The sequence below is a fragment of the Cladophialophora psammophila genome, assembly GCF_000585535.1.
Source record: "Cladophialophora psammophila CBS 110553 chromosome Unknown aczJe-supercont1.20, whole genome shotgun sequence".
NCBI lineage: Eukaryota > Fungi > Ascomycota > Eurotiomycetes > Chaetothyriales > Herpotrichiellaceae > Cladophialophora > Cladophialophora psammophila.
In genome coordinates this window covers 94615-108978 of record NW_006912941.1, presented here as the reverse complement: position 1 = coordinate 108978, position 14364 = coordinate 94615, and the positions used below count along the sequence as shown (strand labels likewise).

Here is a 14364-nt window from a genome sequence, read left to right as displayed (position 1 = left end):
TTCTTCCACATTGCCTTACACAAAACTACGCACAATTCTAGACACAGTAAACATCACTGAACGATGGCGAGCGTGCCTCAGTTCACTGATCGGGCCGCAAAGGCCCTCGGCGACGCTGCACACCTCGCTGAACAATATGGCCATTCTCAGATTCTACCAGTCCACCTAGCAGTCTCTCTGTTTGACCCTCCGCCCGACGAGTCCAAAGACCAACAGACTACAGTCAACGCCTCACAAGCTCACGCTTCGGCTCCTCTCTTCCGGCAAGTCGTCGAAAGAGCACATGGCGACATCCAGTTACTCGACAGAGCGCTCAAGAAAGCTCTTGTGCGACTCCCGAGTCAAGACCCTCCGCCCGAACATGTCACCATGTCGCCATCCCTCTCAAAGGTCATCAGATCCGCTCAGGAGCTGCAAAAAACACAGAAGGATACTTATGTGGCCATTGATCACTTGATCACCGCTCTCGCGCAAGATCCGAAGATCCAAGAATGTTTGAAGGAGGCAAACATCCCGAACACCAAGCTCATCGACTCCGCCATTCAGCAAATACGTGGCACGAAGCGAGTTGACTCCAAGTCGGCCGACTCGGAGGTGGAAAATGAGAATCTCAAGAAATTCACAATCGACATGACACAACTGGCAAGAGAAGGAAAACTCGATCCCGTCATCGGACGAGAAGAGGAGATCCGACGGGTGATCCGAATCTTGTCCAGGAGAACCAAGAACAACCCGGTCCTCATTGGTGAGCCCGGTGTCGGAAAGACCACAGTCATCGAAGGTCTGGCACAGCGGATCATAAATGCAGATGTCCCTGCGAATCTCGCCGCGTGCAAACTGCTCTCTCTTGATGTGGGTTCCCTTGTTGCTGGCAGCAAGTATCGTGGTGAATTCGAGGAGAGAATGAAGGGTGTTCTCAAAGAGATCGAGGAGTCCAATGAGATGATTGTTCTCTTTGTGGATGAGATCCATCTGCTCATGGGCGCTGGCGCCAGCGGTGAAGGTGGCATGGACGCCGCAAATCTGCTCAAACCCATGCTCGCCCGTGGACAGCTCCACTGTATCGGTGCCACCACTCTTGCCGAGTACCGCAAGTACATCGAAAAAGATGCGGCTTTCGAACGAAGATTCCAACAGGTTTTGGTCAAGGAACCCACCGTGGCAGAGACAATCTCCATCCTTCGTGGCTTGAAAGAGCGATACGAAGTCCACCACGGTGTGACGATTCTGGACGGTGCCATTGTTGCCGCGGCCACTCTTGCCGCCCGTTACATCACATCTCGGCGTTTGCCCGACTCTGCCGTTGATCTTATCGACGAAGCAGCAGCTGACGTTCACGTCGTCAGAGAATCGCAACCCGAAGTTCTCGACAATCTTGAACGACGACTCCGGCAACTCGAGATCGAGATTCACGCCTTGCAACGGGAAACAGATCCGTCATCGGTTCAGCGTTTGGAAGAGGCCAAGCGTGAAGCAGCCAACGTCAAGGAAGAGCTAGAACCGTTGAAAGAGCACTACGAACGGGAGAAAGCCCGCTCCCGAGAGATACAGGAGGCTAAGATGAAGTTGGAACAACTGAAGAACAAGAGAGACGAAGCAGAGCGTTCCAACGACCTGCAGACTGCCTCTGATTTGACATATTACGCCATCCCCGATGTGGCTGCCAAGATCAAGGCCCTCGAGAACGCCCGAGCTCAAGCAGATGCTGAGCAGCATGCCAGACTCGGTGCAATGGGGGAGGTTTCACCGACCGACGCAGTTGGCCCCGAACAAATCAATACCATTGTCGCCAAGATGACCGGCATCCCGATCACCAGACTGCGTGCTTCCGAGAAGGAGAAGATTCTTCACATGGAACAGCATCTGCAGCGCATCGTGGTTGGACAGAAAGAGGCTGTCCAGTCTGTCTCCAACGCCATCAGGCTCCAACGTTCTGGCCTGGGCAACCCCAACCAGCCACCGAGCTTTTTGTTCTGTGGTCCTTCTGGTACCGGTAAGACGCTGTTGACCAAGGCGCTTGCCGAGTTCTTGTTCGACGACCCGAAGGCCATGATCAGATTCGATATGTCGGAATATCAAGAACGACACTCACTGTCGAGGATGATTGGTGCACCTCCAGGATATGTTGGACACGATGCAGGTGGGCAACTCACCGAGGCATTACGACGTCGGCCATTCTCTATCTTGCTGTTCGATGAAGTCGAGAAGGCCGCCAAGGAAGTGCTCACTGTCTTGCTCCAACTTATGGACGACGGCAGAATCACTGATGGCCAAGGTCGTGTTGTGGACGCCAAGAACTGCATTGTGGTTATGACGAGCAATCTTGGTGCTGAATATCTGTCTCGCCAGAATGCACCTGACGGAAAGATCGACCCGACGACCCGAGAATTGGTGATGAATGCTCTGCGGAACTACTTCTTACCCGAGTTTTTGAACAGAATCAGCTCAATCGTCATCTTCAACCGGCTGACTAGGAGAGAAATCCGGAAGATCGTCGATCTGAGACTGGCTGAGATCCAAAAGAGACTCGAGAGCAATGACAAGAAGATCGTCATCAATGCAAGCGAAGAGGTCAAGGACTACCTGGGTGCTGCTGGGTACTCGCCTGCCTATGGCGCTCGTCCTCTACAAAGATTGATAGAGAAGGAGATCCTCAACCGTCTGGCTGTGTTGATCCTGAGAGGTGCCATCAAGGATGGTGAGACGGCCAATGTCGTCTTGGAGGATGGACGGGTCGTGGTATTGCCAAACCACACCGACAGTGAGATGGAGGAGGATGAAGATATGCTTGATGACGAGGACGCAATGTTGGAGCTAGAGGACGGTACCAACGGTAACATGGACCTTTACGAGTAGAGTGGTCAAGGTATTGCATATCGCATAGCAAGTCCAAGGCGTTGAATGGTGGAACGAGTAAATGACAGTGCTTCAAAAGCGGATGGCGTTAGGCTGGGAATCCCTTATGGATGCTGTTATGGAATGATCGATTACGGATTGAAGAGAAATGGTGAGTGAGATACTCTTAGACGAGTAGTAGACATGGTCTTGGAGTGAAAAATATTATGCCTTCAACCTGCACATGTTTTTCTTGCAGTAGATTGACTGATAATTGTAGCCACACGTAAAGAGCGAGATTTTGTATCCAAGTCGCGTCTAAGACGCGCCGAACGTATGATGTCATTTCGGGAGCGCGTCGCCTGTACCAAACCCGCCCAAACCTCAAACATACACAGATACAACTCGGCAGTTCAAGTCGAGAGGTCACATACGCAGAAAGAACAAATCCTTCTGGCCTTCTGACGATACGATCACAACGCGAGGGCTGAGTGCCAATCGTCCTCCTGCGTCCGAACAGTGCACTTGAAGACGGAGACATGGCGACTTTTGCAGCCTCCAAGAAATCCAGAAGCGCATTTTCACCGCCTCGGCCGGGGAAGTCAAAGATTACCAAATCTACGAAAGAGAAGGGCGCAAATACAAAGAGCTCAGGAGTACACAAACAGCAGCGGAAAGCCAAGGTAGGACAGACGCAGAAGCAATCACGAAAGCCGAATCGAAAAGGCGCAGCAGGGACGATGAGGGCCATTCTAGGAGAGGCAAGCTCAGACTCCGACCCAGAAGACGAGGATGAAGACGGTGCCGGGTCGGAAGACGACGAGACTATGGACGCCGCGGGCGACGAAGATGAGGATGATGACGACGACGACGCAGATGAAGACGAGGACGAAGAAGAAGAATCCCTGGCTCCGGACCCTAGCCTCAATATGTCTTCGCCCGAACCCGACTTCATCCTCGCCGAAGTCACAGCGAGGAAACCCAATGCGAGTTCAACATCTGCCGCCGCAGACCCCGCTATACCTCTGCCGCTCATACACAGGATAATGCACGCACACTTCTCATCCCCTGAGCGGACGTCTCTCTCTTCCGACGCGAGACAGCTGGTAGGGAAATACACCGAGATCTTCGTTAGGGAAGCGATCAGGCGGTGCGTGGATGACAAACGAGAGCGCGCCGCGCACGGCAACGGCAGCGGGGGTGGAGCGCGCGACGGTGGTGTCGTGGTAGGGGACACGGGGTGGCTTGAGGTCGAGGACCTAGAGAGGATCGGCGTGCAGTTATGTTTGGATTTCTGAACTACACCGTCAGTCAGCTAGGATGAATGGACTACATACAGCAATGGCAATCGCAACAGCGATAGCAGCAGAACAAGCGCCATGTCACTAGTCTCGGTCTGGGCAAATCAAAAAGAGGAAGAAAGGGTCCTCACCAAGAGTCATGACCTCTTCCCTCAGACGCAAGAAATGACTTTATGTATACCCATCCATCCATCCATCCATCCGCCCATCCAAATGCCAGGTACGAGTGCCAAAGTTCTCTCACACGTCCTGCATAACTAGCCATCCATCGCAATGTGCTACAATATGCGATATCCAGATTATATCACCATGCTCTCTACACATCTTCTTAGTCGTCGTCGCCGCCGCCGCCGCCATCACAATGATGCGACGTTGTCGTAAGTTGGTCTATCTACACACATACATACACAAATTAAGAAAACACAAGTTGACATGGGAGCTTACCTGCTTGGAACCGAGCTAAAAACTATTACAATAAATGGGACAAAAAGAGTTAGGATGTCGTGGACTTTTTTTTTTACCCATCCACAGGAGATGGCTCAATCCTGGAAGGTCTTGATTGATTTCTCCCTCTCTATATATAATATACCTTTCTGCGTCTCTCTGGCAGTTACATAGCGTAGCTAGCTTAAGCTTGGTGGTATCAAAAAAATAACTGGGTTTGAGGTAAAGAAAGCAAATAAAAATGTCGTCCACAACCACTCTCAACTTCCAATTCACTTCCTTGGGGACTCCAAAAATCCAATATAATCATCCCCTGCCAACAATTTGCGGCCTATATTCTGACTCGACTCAACCTCGGACCTTGCGAGGGAGTTCCAGAGACATGCTGCGTACCTTTATTCCAAACGACACCAGAAGCGGCGGCGTGAGATTCTTCTTTCCAATTTGCGCGTATATTTTTTTGTCTCATGGGGTATATCCACACTCTCAATTCATCGAAGTATTACCACAAAGCCAACAGCGCACCGAGAGCAAGACCAACCACACCTGTCGACGATTGAGGCACAAAGCCGGGAACAGCCGCGCCAGTAAACGTAGCAGGGGCCACGACTGCTGAGCTCGAAGGTGGAGCAACGGTCTGCTGTGGGGCAACCGGAGAGCTTGCCGGAGGTGCACCACCAAAAGCGAATGTCGATTCAGCTGGCGGCATCGACCCAGAAGGCGGTGGAGAGCCATAAGCCGGAGGGGAGCCACCGCTGGGGGGAGGCATGGTGGCATTAACGAGTGGTAACTTGGCCGCGTTCGCGATGTAGGCATCGATAGTGTTGGGCGAAGAGTCGTTCTGGTTGATGACCATAGCCATCCCCTTTTGACAGTGGTTGGTTTGGCCGCAGTAGATCCAGATGGGTTTGGTGTCGTTAACCAGAAGGTTGTAGACGGGCGTAAATGGCTCGGAGCCGGTGAGTGGGACGAACCCAGATTTCTGTCCGGGGCGAATGGAAGAGGTGAGGTTGGCGGCGATGGGCTTGCAAGGCTCCGCAAAGGAGGATTCCGTCACTGTGTGATTCTGCACAAAATGTTAAACCGCAGAGCCGCGAAACTGGTGCAGAAGACATACCTTTGGATGGAACTGGAATTGGACAACAGATCCGACCGGCGCGGTGATTTTATTGGGGAAGTACTTCAGAGAGCCATTCGCGTCTGAGACAGAGACGACCTGGACGATCAATTGGCCCGGTTGAGTCTGCATTGGCGGCGCGCTTCCGGTCTGTATCGGTTGACAACCAGATGGGCATGACGCAGCAGCAAATGCTGGAGGTCCTTGACCACTGCCGCTGCCCCAACTGCTCCATCCACCACCGCTACCGCTGTCGGAGCTACCGCCACCGTAACTGCCACTGCCACTGCCACTGCCATACCCTGCGAGGGCCGACGCCGCGAAAAGGGTTGAGAAGAGAAGAGTCTTGAGAGACATGTCTGCCGAGATCTGGTTGGGAGAGGGATAATATTTGATATTGGAGGTAAGACAGTTGGGATGGTGCGAGGCAACGAGCGACCGGCGCAAGGCAAGAACAGAAAACTGCGATGCGTCAAGCAGCAGGAAAGGAATGAACAGGACCGGTACTAGAGAGTACGCGACACCAAATTTTTTTTTTTGTATAAGGATAGAATATAGAGAAGAAAGAAACGGATTTCGAAACAGCAACACAGGAGACATATGTAGGCCAGCCAGAAGGCGGGAGGCTGTGCAAAAGACGGAAGAAGCGAGAACCCGTATCTGGGACTGAGATTATGGATCTGGATAGGCCAGGGATCTGGCACTTCCAGAGTCTCGTCACCTTGTCATGTTTGCCCCTGGAGGAGGTTGAAGACATTATCGACGAGTCGTCACACATTCGTCTCAGATGGAGGGGGATAGCTGAGACGCGACAGGCGAGAAAATCCCCGAAGAGAGCCGCTGAGAAGCAAGGAGGCCAGCGTCAGAGTGTCCATGGCTAGGAATAGAGTCACAGCGGAGGCGCGAGAAGGGAGGAGTTGAGTGTCGCAGAGTGAGAGGTAAGAAGAGAATCCGAAGCGCTGGGAGGTTTTGAATGGTGTTTGAGGTAGGAGACGGAGCGCTACTCTGAGGCACAAGACGTTTCCAAAGAGCGGAGGGCGCTTTCCTACATATGGCTAGCGCAATATATCTCCTTGGCACTTGGCGGCCCGTCTTGCTCCTCTAGGCTCCTCCTTTATTGCCTCTGTTGGACATTCATCTCACTTGTATCTCGTTTACCAGCCATGTCCCAACCCCATACAACTCGCTAGTTACGCGGATCTTACAACCTCGAGACTCACAGACCTCGAGACCTCGATCTGGCCCTGATTTCCCCTCTAAAAAGCTTGTCTACGGCTCTACCCATGTCCCTTGATCTGGGGTTGCGACCTCGGGCACCCGCCTTCCGAGTTTCAAAGCAACAAATAATCAGAGGCATCAAGACTCAGCCACTCTTGCAGAGTCATTGACGGGACCAAGTCTGAAGTCGGAATGTTCCTTACCGAAAGTGCAGTTGACGATACCTGTCGACGAACACGCTTGATCGCCGGCTCAACCTCCACTCTCGTCTTGGTGCGAGTAGACCAGTCGTGCTGCTAGATAGCTTGGTAGGACATGTAGCTTGAATTTTCAACTTGTGTTTGGTTATGGAGTACTCTGTACTGATTTGCTAGACCGTTACCTCGTACCCTCTGCTCCTGCTTTCGGAAGGCCTTTCGAAACTGTTTCCCCTTTTGAAGGATGCAAAGACATTATTTGGGCAAAGCCTTGAATGACAGATGTTCTACAGGACATCCATTTCCTTCGTAATCATACATTCTCTCTCAAGCATTATCAGTACACTGTAAACAGACCTGCCATGACAATCCCATGCCCTTTGGCGTTGACTTTGAGCGCCTGGACCGGAAACCTAAGCCTCAAGTACACATTCCGTAGCGACTCCCCCTTTCGTGCCTTGCGCCGTGTGCAAGGACCCCTTTTATCAAATAGATCACAGGATGTCAGGCAACCATCATACGACAGTCACCATAAGGCTAAAAACCACTGATGCCCGGCTAGGTCATAGTGTAGCCACTGGGTGGTGGTGTAGGAGCGATGAAATCCCACTGTCCGGGAGGCAGATTGCTACGGGTGTTGGTGGGAGTTGGAGTATTGTAGTTTGGACTTTGAGGCTGAGAACCCTCCTGCATGTTTGTCAAGGCAGGATCAACCTCGTCATCAGCCTTTCTCTTCTTGGGTGGTCGACCACGAGGGCGGAGAGGGTTGGGCGGATCAAGGACGTATTCTTCTTTGAGCTGCATGGAGACAGCTGGATCGTAGCCGCGTTCGCGCGCAAGTCGTCGAAGGCCAGCCATCACCTTCGGGTCCATGCCGGTGATTTCCTGGATTCGGTCGTACGAAATGCTTGCCTCTGCCAGTGCCAATGCCTGAATGCGCACAGCGGTGGTATGATCGCCCATTTTGAAAACCTTTGGGGCCTTCACCTCAGAGGGCTTTTGCGCCCATTCCGCGTTTCTAAAGAATGCTTGAGGATCGGCGGCTTGGCGGGTAATGCTGTTCTCGATGCCTTGCTCTTTCATCGCGTCAAGGTAGTTTTTGCAATTGAGAAGGTGGACACGTTGGCGAGAGGTGTGCTGGGCCATCTCTCGGCTGCAGTACTTGCATCGTACCTGCGCCAGCTTCTGAAGGTGGTGTTAGTGAGAACATTGGGCCAAAACATGATGCGCACCCATACCTGCGTGCCCTCCGGGTCTTGAGGGATGATGTCCCATGCTGAGTGAGTTTCAGTATCACCTGGCTTGTTTTTGTATCCTCCTGACTGGTCGGGGTTGATTAGCCAGCATCGATGATGCTGGGAGTCGAATAGGAACTTACGCCTGGGCCGCCCATTGTGAACTGAAGGGCACTCGAAACTCGAGAATGACAACGGTAGTGATCGTCTCAGCTGTGTAATTTTGGAGGTCTGACTGGTGATAAAGAGATGGATGGGGCTGATGGGCGGGAGATGATGTGGGTAGAGGGGAAAGTGGTTTGTCAAGTGAGAGCGAAGAGAAATGTCATTTCAGTTGTCATTTGAGCGTCCGTGATTTCCCGACTCGCCGACTGCGCCGCGTTTGTGTGTGGCCCAAGACCCAAAGACCCCAAAGACCCAAAACATTGACCCAGGCGCGTCAACACAACAATTACGACATCATCATCGCGACATAGTTACTTTTGTCCCCTCCGCTGTTGGGAGGCACCGTCATGGCCGACTCGACGCAAGCAGCGACGTCGCTCCTGACCGAGCATCTGCAGTATACGCCTTTGGTAAGTCATTGACAGGAGAATTGAACCTGCGTGGCTGACGAGCCGCAGTCGCTGATTGACGACATCATCAACTCAGTCAATAACTTTGTTTACCAAGGAGTCGGCAGCCTAGAAATAGGACTGTTATCGACACCTCCCGAGAAGCTAGGCTTCAAGGCCGTCAAAGTTGTCAACGACGAGGGCGTGGAAGAACTGGAGTTTCCCGAGGCAAAACAAGAGATCGAAGAGGGCCTTCATAAACTCGAGACGTTGTTGAACTCGACGGTTGACAAGAATTTCGATAAATTCGAGATATATGTACTGAGGAATATCCTATCTATTCCCTCAGAACTGGTGAACTGGGTCCAGTTGGGTCATTACGAGGTAGGCGAGACTGACTAGAAGAGGCTTTGGGGTCGAGCTAACTGCGCAGAACATAACATACCCCCCTCCGGAGAACGCGCCCACCGTCGAGAGTGTACAACTACTGCGGCGAAAGCTGGCCGCCTCGCGGACTGTCTCGAATGCCCTCATGGAAGAGTATAAGCGTAACGAGGCAGTCCTGCGACAATTACGAAATCTGATTGGCAACACACATACCACAACAAACAACCTCTCATTCCTCATGAACGGCGCATCTGCGCAGACCCTTCATGTGTCTCAGCACACCGATAGTCGACGTCTGACCACCAACACAAACTTTGCCATTTCACAGCTCCCCGCGCTCAAGTCGTTGTTAGCCGAATTGCGACCAAAACTTGCGACGCTAAAAGATGTCGATATGAATGTCTCGAGTGCCAAGGATGAGCTCAAAGAAGAGCGCAGAGGTTATATCGAGCAACGGACACGATCACATCTTGAGCGCAATGGGGAAGCCGCAGGCGAAGATTATACATTGTCTGGCAAGCGGGTGGACCCAGATGAAGTTCAGGCGCTGGAAAAAGTCGCTTCCATATTCGACCCAGTGTGATGATGGCCAGCGTTCAAGTTCAAACATGTGAACCTACCCCTCAACGGAGCCAACTTGGATACGAGCCCGCTCCAGAAGAACAGCTCCAATCGAGTCATGAAAGTGACAGGTCACATCGACCTAACAGGATCGAAAGGTCTAAGCGTGCATAAGGTTGCGCTGGCCGAGGTTGGGAAATTCTCCGATATCCCGAATCCGGTGAGGAAGATACTGGTTTTGGAAGCAACTCGAAGTTCATTCAACAACATCTCAGTATGTTATGCATGAAGTGGAAGTCATGTGGGGAGTGTTGTGCCTGGGACTGGAGTTGGCATTGGCCATGGCACGGGGCAACGCCAAAAGCGGTCGAAAGATAGAAAAAGTTTTGGAGATTTCTGGCGGGCCAGGAGGCACGAAGACCCATTTAGCGGCCTATGGTGTAACCGTTTCAAGCATGGCTGGTGGGGAGAGTTGCAGAAGAAGAGAGTTTTGCTTGCTGGAGGGAAGGGTCTGGGTCATGGCAAAGTCGCATTTACGCGGAAGCGAGCAGACGATAAAGAGGAATTAGTTTCCTCAATCTATCTGCTTTCAGATGCCATGAGGTCGTGGATTGCAGGCTAGAATTGCCTTTGCCTGGCATGTTGGTGGAAGGACACGGGCCAATGGCGGCAAGGTCTTTCCAGTCTGGTACACAGGCCAATGGGCGTTGAGGCCAGTGTGTACAATGGCAGCTGAACGGACGAGCCACCAGAGCCGTCAGCAAATGGAGGGTCTTGGGGTCGGAGAGGATGCTGCTGGCACTGTGGCCGTGGTTCCGGTGCGCGGTTGAAGGATTGTGAGGTATGGAGTTCTCGGTGTGTGTGCGCTGGCGAGGCGATCCAAAGGCGATCGGCAGATGAAGTCCAACTGGCCAGTCACGAGCCGCTGAGCTGTCGCCGATGTGGGCCCACTGTTGCGGACCTTACTATAAATAAGCTTAGCGCCCTACATGCGCCTGTCTATCAGCCAATCATCCCCCACGACTACGCCAAGTTATACCTTAAGCGCTGAAGCCCCACTGTCTTCTCATCTCTCTTCATTTCTTCTCTCCTGTTGCTCCTCCTCCCCCCCTGCATCTTCCTGGCAGATTTCCATGGCTTGCTGTCAGCGGCCATCCCTCTCATTCCCATCATGTTTCGTTTCATTCATCAATTAAAGCCTTCTAACCGCCGAGCATTGTATCACTACCGATGATGCTCCAATTGTGATTCGCCCGTGTGTGGCCGCCGAGGTCGATCAGAGACAAGCCTGATCTTTGAATAGATCCAGCAGAGAGAGACTGTGCCTAGATGTAGTCGGCCAGGTGAGTACGACAAAGACGGAAACGAGTAATGGCAATATAATGGAGCATAGCCTCATGTCTTTCTACATGTCCTCTTGCATTGCACTCGGTTCAACTTCTGGGTCTGTTTGGCGCTGGTCTCGCATTTCAATATCCTCTGTGTTCCGGGTTCTGTGTTTTGCTGTCTCTTGCTCTGGCTCCTCTGGCGATCCCTATATCATGGAGAGCCTCCCTTCTACCTCCTGGCATGCTTCGTCTAGTCCACCAAGGTCCCATTCCAGCACGAATAAACTTGAGCCACCACCGCCTACCCCATCTTACGATGCATCCGCGCTCTTGATTCAACCGTCGCCCCTCCTGACCTCGTCTTTACATACCCGGAACTCAGCGACTTCCGCTCAGGAGTCGGCTTATCTCCGACAGGCAAACTGGCTTCAATCAGTCCGATGTGTACTGGCGGGATTGACTATTGCCACTGCCACAGCTGCTGTGGGCTGCGAGGGACATGTCCTGCACAGCTATAACAGAACGCATATGGGAGCAGACTGGCATTTACCGCCCCTTTGGCCGACGAATGTGGACGTGAGGCCGACCTTGGCAATTTTGATTTCCGCCACCATCATCACGATCCTCTATCTCATTTATTTGGTCGTGTCACTCATTCCAACAGTAAGCCTTCCCGTGGACAGTTCTGGGCAACCTCATCTAACAACAGCCACCACAGCCGTACTCCCGTACACTTTTGTACAATGTCATTTTCCTTGTGTCTTCCCTGGCCGGCCTGATCCTGTGCATCTTCACCGTCCCTTTTAACAGTCTTCTCACCAATCCCACCTCTCGTCATCACCGGGACTCGATCCAATCATGGACATGCAAATTCTCCCATGGCGCCTCGCAATTCATGGCCGATGCTCATTCCTTGCAAATTCCAGTTTATGTATCCCACGGCATCCCGGTCCCTGCGGGCTTCAAGAGACTGTGTATGGAGACCGAGGTCAGTCAAGGTTTGATTGCAGGGTTGATGGCCCTGGAGGCAGTGAATGTCGGCGTTGCTGCAGTTGGCGTGTGGCTGGAAAGAAGGATCACAAGCAGAAGAACGCAGAGGTATGCTAAAAAGGTGACGGTGTCTTTTGAGAAGTAGGGAAGCCGGAGGCGTTGAACGGAGAGCACCATTCGAGATTCTACACAACGTGGGTTTGGGTTAGAATGATATGGGATTACGAAGTCACTCCGTTTATTGACTGGTGCAGGCTGGCCACGTTGCCAGATGGGAAAAATGGGTTGGATGATAACATTTCTAAACTTCTACATCGAATTCTCTAGCCGGGTGCTACAATGTATTTCGCTTGATGTTGAAGGGGATTTTTGCCATATGTACTAGGGTTATACTCAAGGCTGCAATGGTTTTCTCTCGGTGATGGTTGTCGGGTTCCCTGTCCCATATAGGTATCTGTGTAGGATATATTAAAGGCTGTCTCTTGGTTCATTCCAGTTGGTGGTTAGCCTGTTCGCTACGTAACCGATTTCTCTGTTTATTAGCGACTGAACTTCACCCCTCTTCCTCCGCCCCTGGATACCACACCAATCTTCGGACCAGTTATTCCTGCAACTGTTGCTAGCTGATCGGCAACCTCCCTGCTATCGCTGTTGCAGCAAATCTACCTCCTAGTGCCTTGCAAGATGCATGCGGGACCGCATGGCGAGGCGAGGCGCAATGTGCTGTCACCAACGCCCTTCGCCCGTTCCGGATGGTCTATCGAACGAGGTGTCCTTACTCTTTTACCCGACTACATTCTCGAAGCCAAAAGCCTTCCCGTAGCGCAATAGCGAGACTGTTCTGGTTCATCCGCTAACATGTCTGACCTCTTAGCACCCAGCAACGACCTTGGTCCGGCTGCGGAATCCGGGCCTCCAGACGAGTTGGAGATGAAGCCCAACCTCGCGGAAGAAAGTCTTTCAGCACGCCACAACTGCAGACCTGAGGCTCATGTCCCACTCGGTATTATTGTCCGAAGACGCCGCTCCTGGTGGTTCGCGTACAGTGTGAGCAAGTCTAAAATAGGCCGAGATAGCCAAAGCTCCTGGCTGAAGTTCCCTCGATGACATGATGCGTTTGCCAGGCCCATTGGAGCCAATGAGACTTGATCTGGCCTGCGGCAGCCAGGTCTCCTACCAATGTGCCGTTCTCACTCAATTACTGGCCTATACGTTAAGGTGGATGCGTCTACTCGAGCGTGGTCCTTTATCGGAAGATTGTTTGAGCGAAGGGTTCGATCCCATGAGAGGGGAGACGACGTATTACAAGGTGAACACTGAACAGCGCTCAGCCCGCGGACAAGGACCGGAGTGCTCGTCGTACTTGCAGATTTCTGGCCGGGTCCAATTACGCGGATGACAACCTTTAGCCACCGTTCAAGAGGTCGATCCTGACACGGATGCCACAATGTCTGCAAAGGAGCAATGATCGGTGTGGATACCAGGATTCAGGGCAAAACGCAAAACTTTCAAAATGGAGCCAGCCTGCTCAAATGGGCGTTTCAGTAGGTCTATGCGAACATCATTGCGTCCGAAAATATGCTCTTTACAGCCCTGCAGGACTGTTTACTCTCTGAGTGGACTCTTGTTCTCTCAGACGTCATGGAATGGATGTTCTGGTCCTTGTACTTCGCAAGCACGGGGCAATCCGGAGATCCAGTCACCTTGGCGGACGTTGCAGGACATTATACTGACTATGTTCCCAGGAAAGGTCTATCTTTGGCAATATTAGCTGCTGCTTGTTCCGAGATCTAGGTCCTGTGAACGAAGGATTGTAACTGCAGCAGACCGATATGCACCATGAACTCGCCTGTCAAATCCATCTTCATCGAGTGAGAGAGCATCAAACAGAAGCAAAAGCTCACAGGAGGTGCTGGAAAGACGATTTCCAGACGGTCGAATGGAGTTTCGGACGAGTGTTCCAGCTCCAGTCAGACTTACGCCGTGGGGCTCAGTGCGATGCTTTCGCTTCATCATCCGAGAGTACCCTTTTCACTTCTGAAGCCTCGTAGGCTCTTCAAGGTTGCACTACCTCAGCTGGAAAATGATTTACAGGGTGACAATCGTCTGAAGATCATTTCTTGTCGACTTCCCAAACGGGCCAGTGTCTTTGACTACCGCTGTTCCAGTCACGATCCAGAAGACCTTATCTCACCAT

The 14364-nt window shown here is 52.1% G+C and overlaps 6 protein-coding genes across 6 annotated transcripts; 4 read left to right on the top strand and 2 right to left on the bottom strand.

Moving 5' to 3' along the window:
- Positions 1-63: 63 nt before the first annotated feature.
- On the top strand, positions 64-2856 carry A1O5_10424 (hsp98-like protein; the record flags this gene model as incomplete). Its single annotated transcript, XM_007751000.1, has 1 exon — positions 64-2856. The coding sequence occupies one exon, from the start codon at positions 64-66 to the stop codon at positions 2854-2856; it is 2793 nt and encodes a 930-aa protein (XP_007749190.1).
- Positions 2857-3374: 518 nt separating this feature from the next.
- Positions 3375-4133, top strand: A1O5_10423 (uncharacterized protein; the record flags this gene model as incomplete). The annotated part of the gene is made up of 1 exon (XM_007750999.1): positions 3375-4133. One exon carries the CDS (start codon positions 3375-3377, stop codon positions 4131-4133), a length of 759 nt encoding a protein of 252 aa, XP_007749189.1.
- A 949-nt stretch (positions 4134-5082) lies between these two features.
- A1O5_10422 (uncharacterized protein) lies at positions 5083-6054 on the bottom strand (the record flags this gene model as incomplete). The annotated part of the gene is made up of 2 exons (XM_007750998.1): positions 5083-5646; positions 5698-6054. The coding sequence occupies 2 exons, from the start codon at positions 6052-6054 to the stop codon at positions 5083-5085; spliced, it is 921 nt and encodes a 306-aa protein (XP_007749188.1).
- Positions 6055-7670: 1616 nt separating this feature from the next.
- On the bottom strand, positions 7671-8505 carry A1O5_10421 (uncharacterized protein; the record flags this gene model as incomplete). The annotated part of the gene is made up of 3 exons (XM_007750997.1): positions 7671-8297; positions 8351-8434; positions 8491-8505. The coding sequence occupies 3 exons, from the start codon at positions 8503-8505 to the stop codon at positions 7671-7673; spliced, it is 726 nt and encodes a 241-aa protein (XP_007749187.1).
- Positions 8506-8859: 354 nt separating this feature from the next.
- Positions 8860-9871, top strand: A1O5_10420 (uncharacterized protein; the record flags this gene model as incomplete). Its single annotated transcript, XM_007750996.1, has 3 exons — positions 8860-8922; positions 8971-9285; positions 9335-9871. The coding sequence occupies 3 exons, from the start codon at positions 8860-8862 to the stop codon at positions 9869-9871; spliced, it is 915 nt and encodes a 304-aa protein (XP_007749186.1).
- A 1519-nt stretch (positions 9872-11390) lies between these two features.
- A1O5_10419 (uncharacterized protein) lies at positions 11391-12312 on the top strand (the record flags this gene model as incomplete). Its single annotated transcript, XM_007750995.1, has 2 exons — positions 11391-11840; positions 11896-12312. The coding sequence occupies 2 exons, from the start codon at positions 11391-11393 to the stop codon at positions 12310-12312; spliced, it is 867 nt and encodes a 288-aa protein (XP_007749185.1).
- Between the last annotated feature and the right edge of the window lie 2052 nt (positions 12313-14364).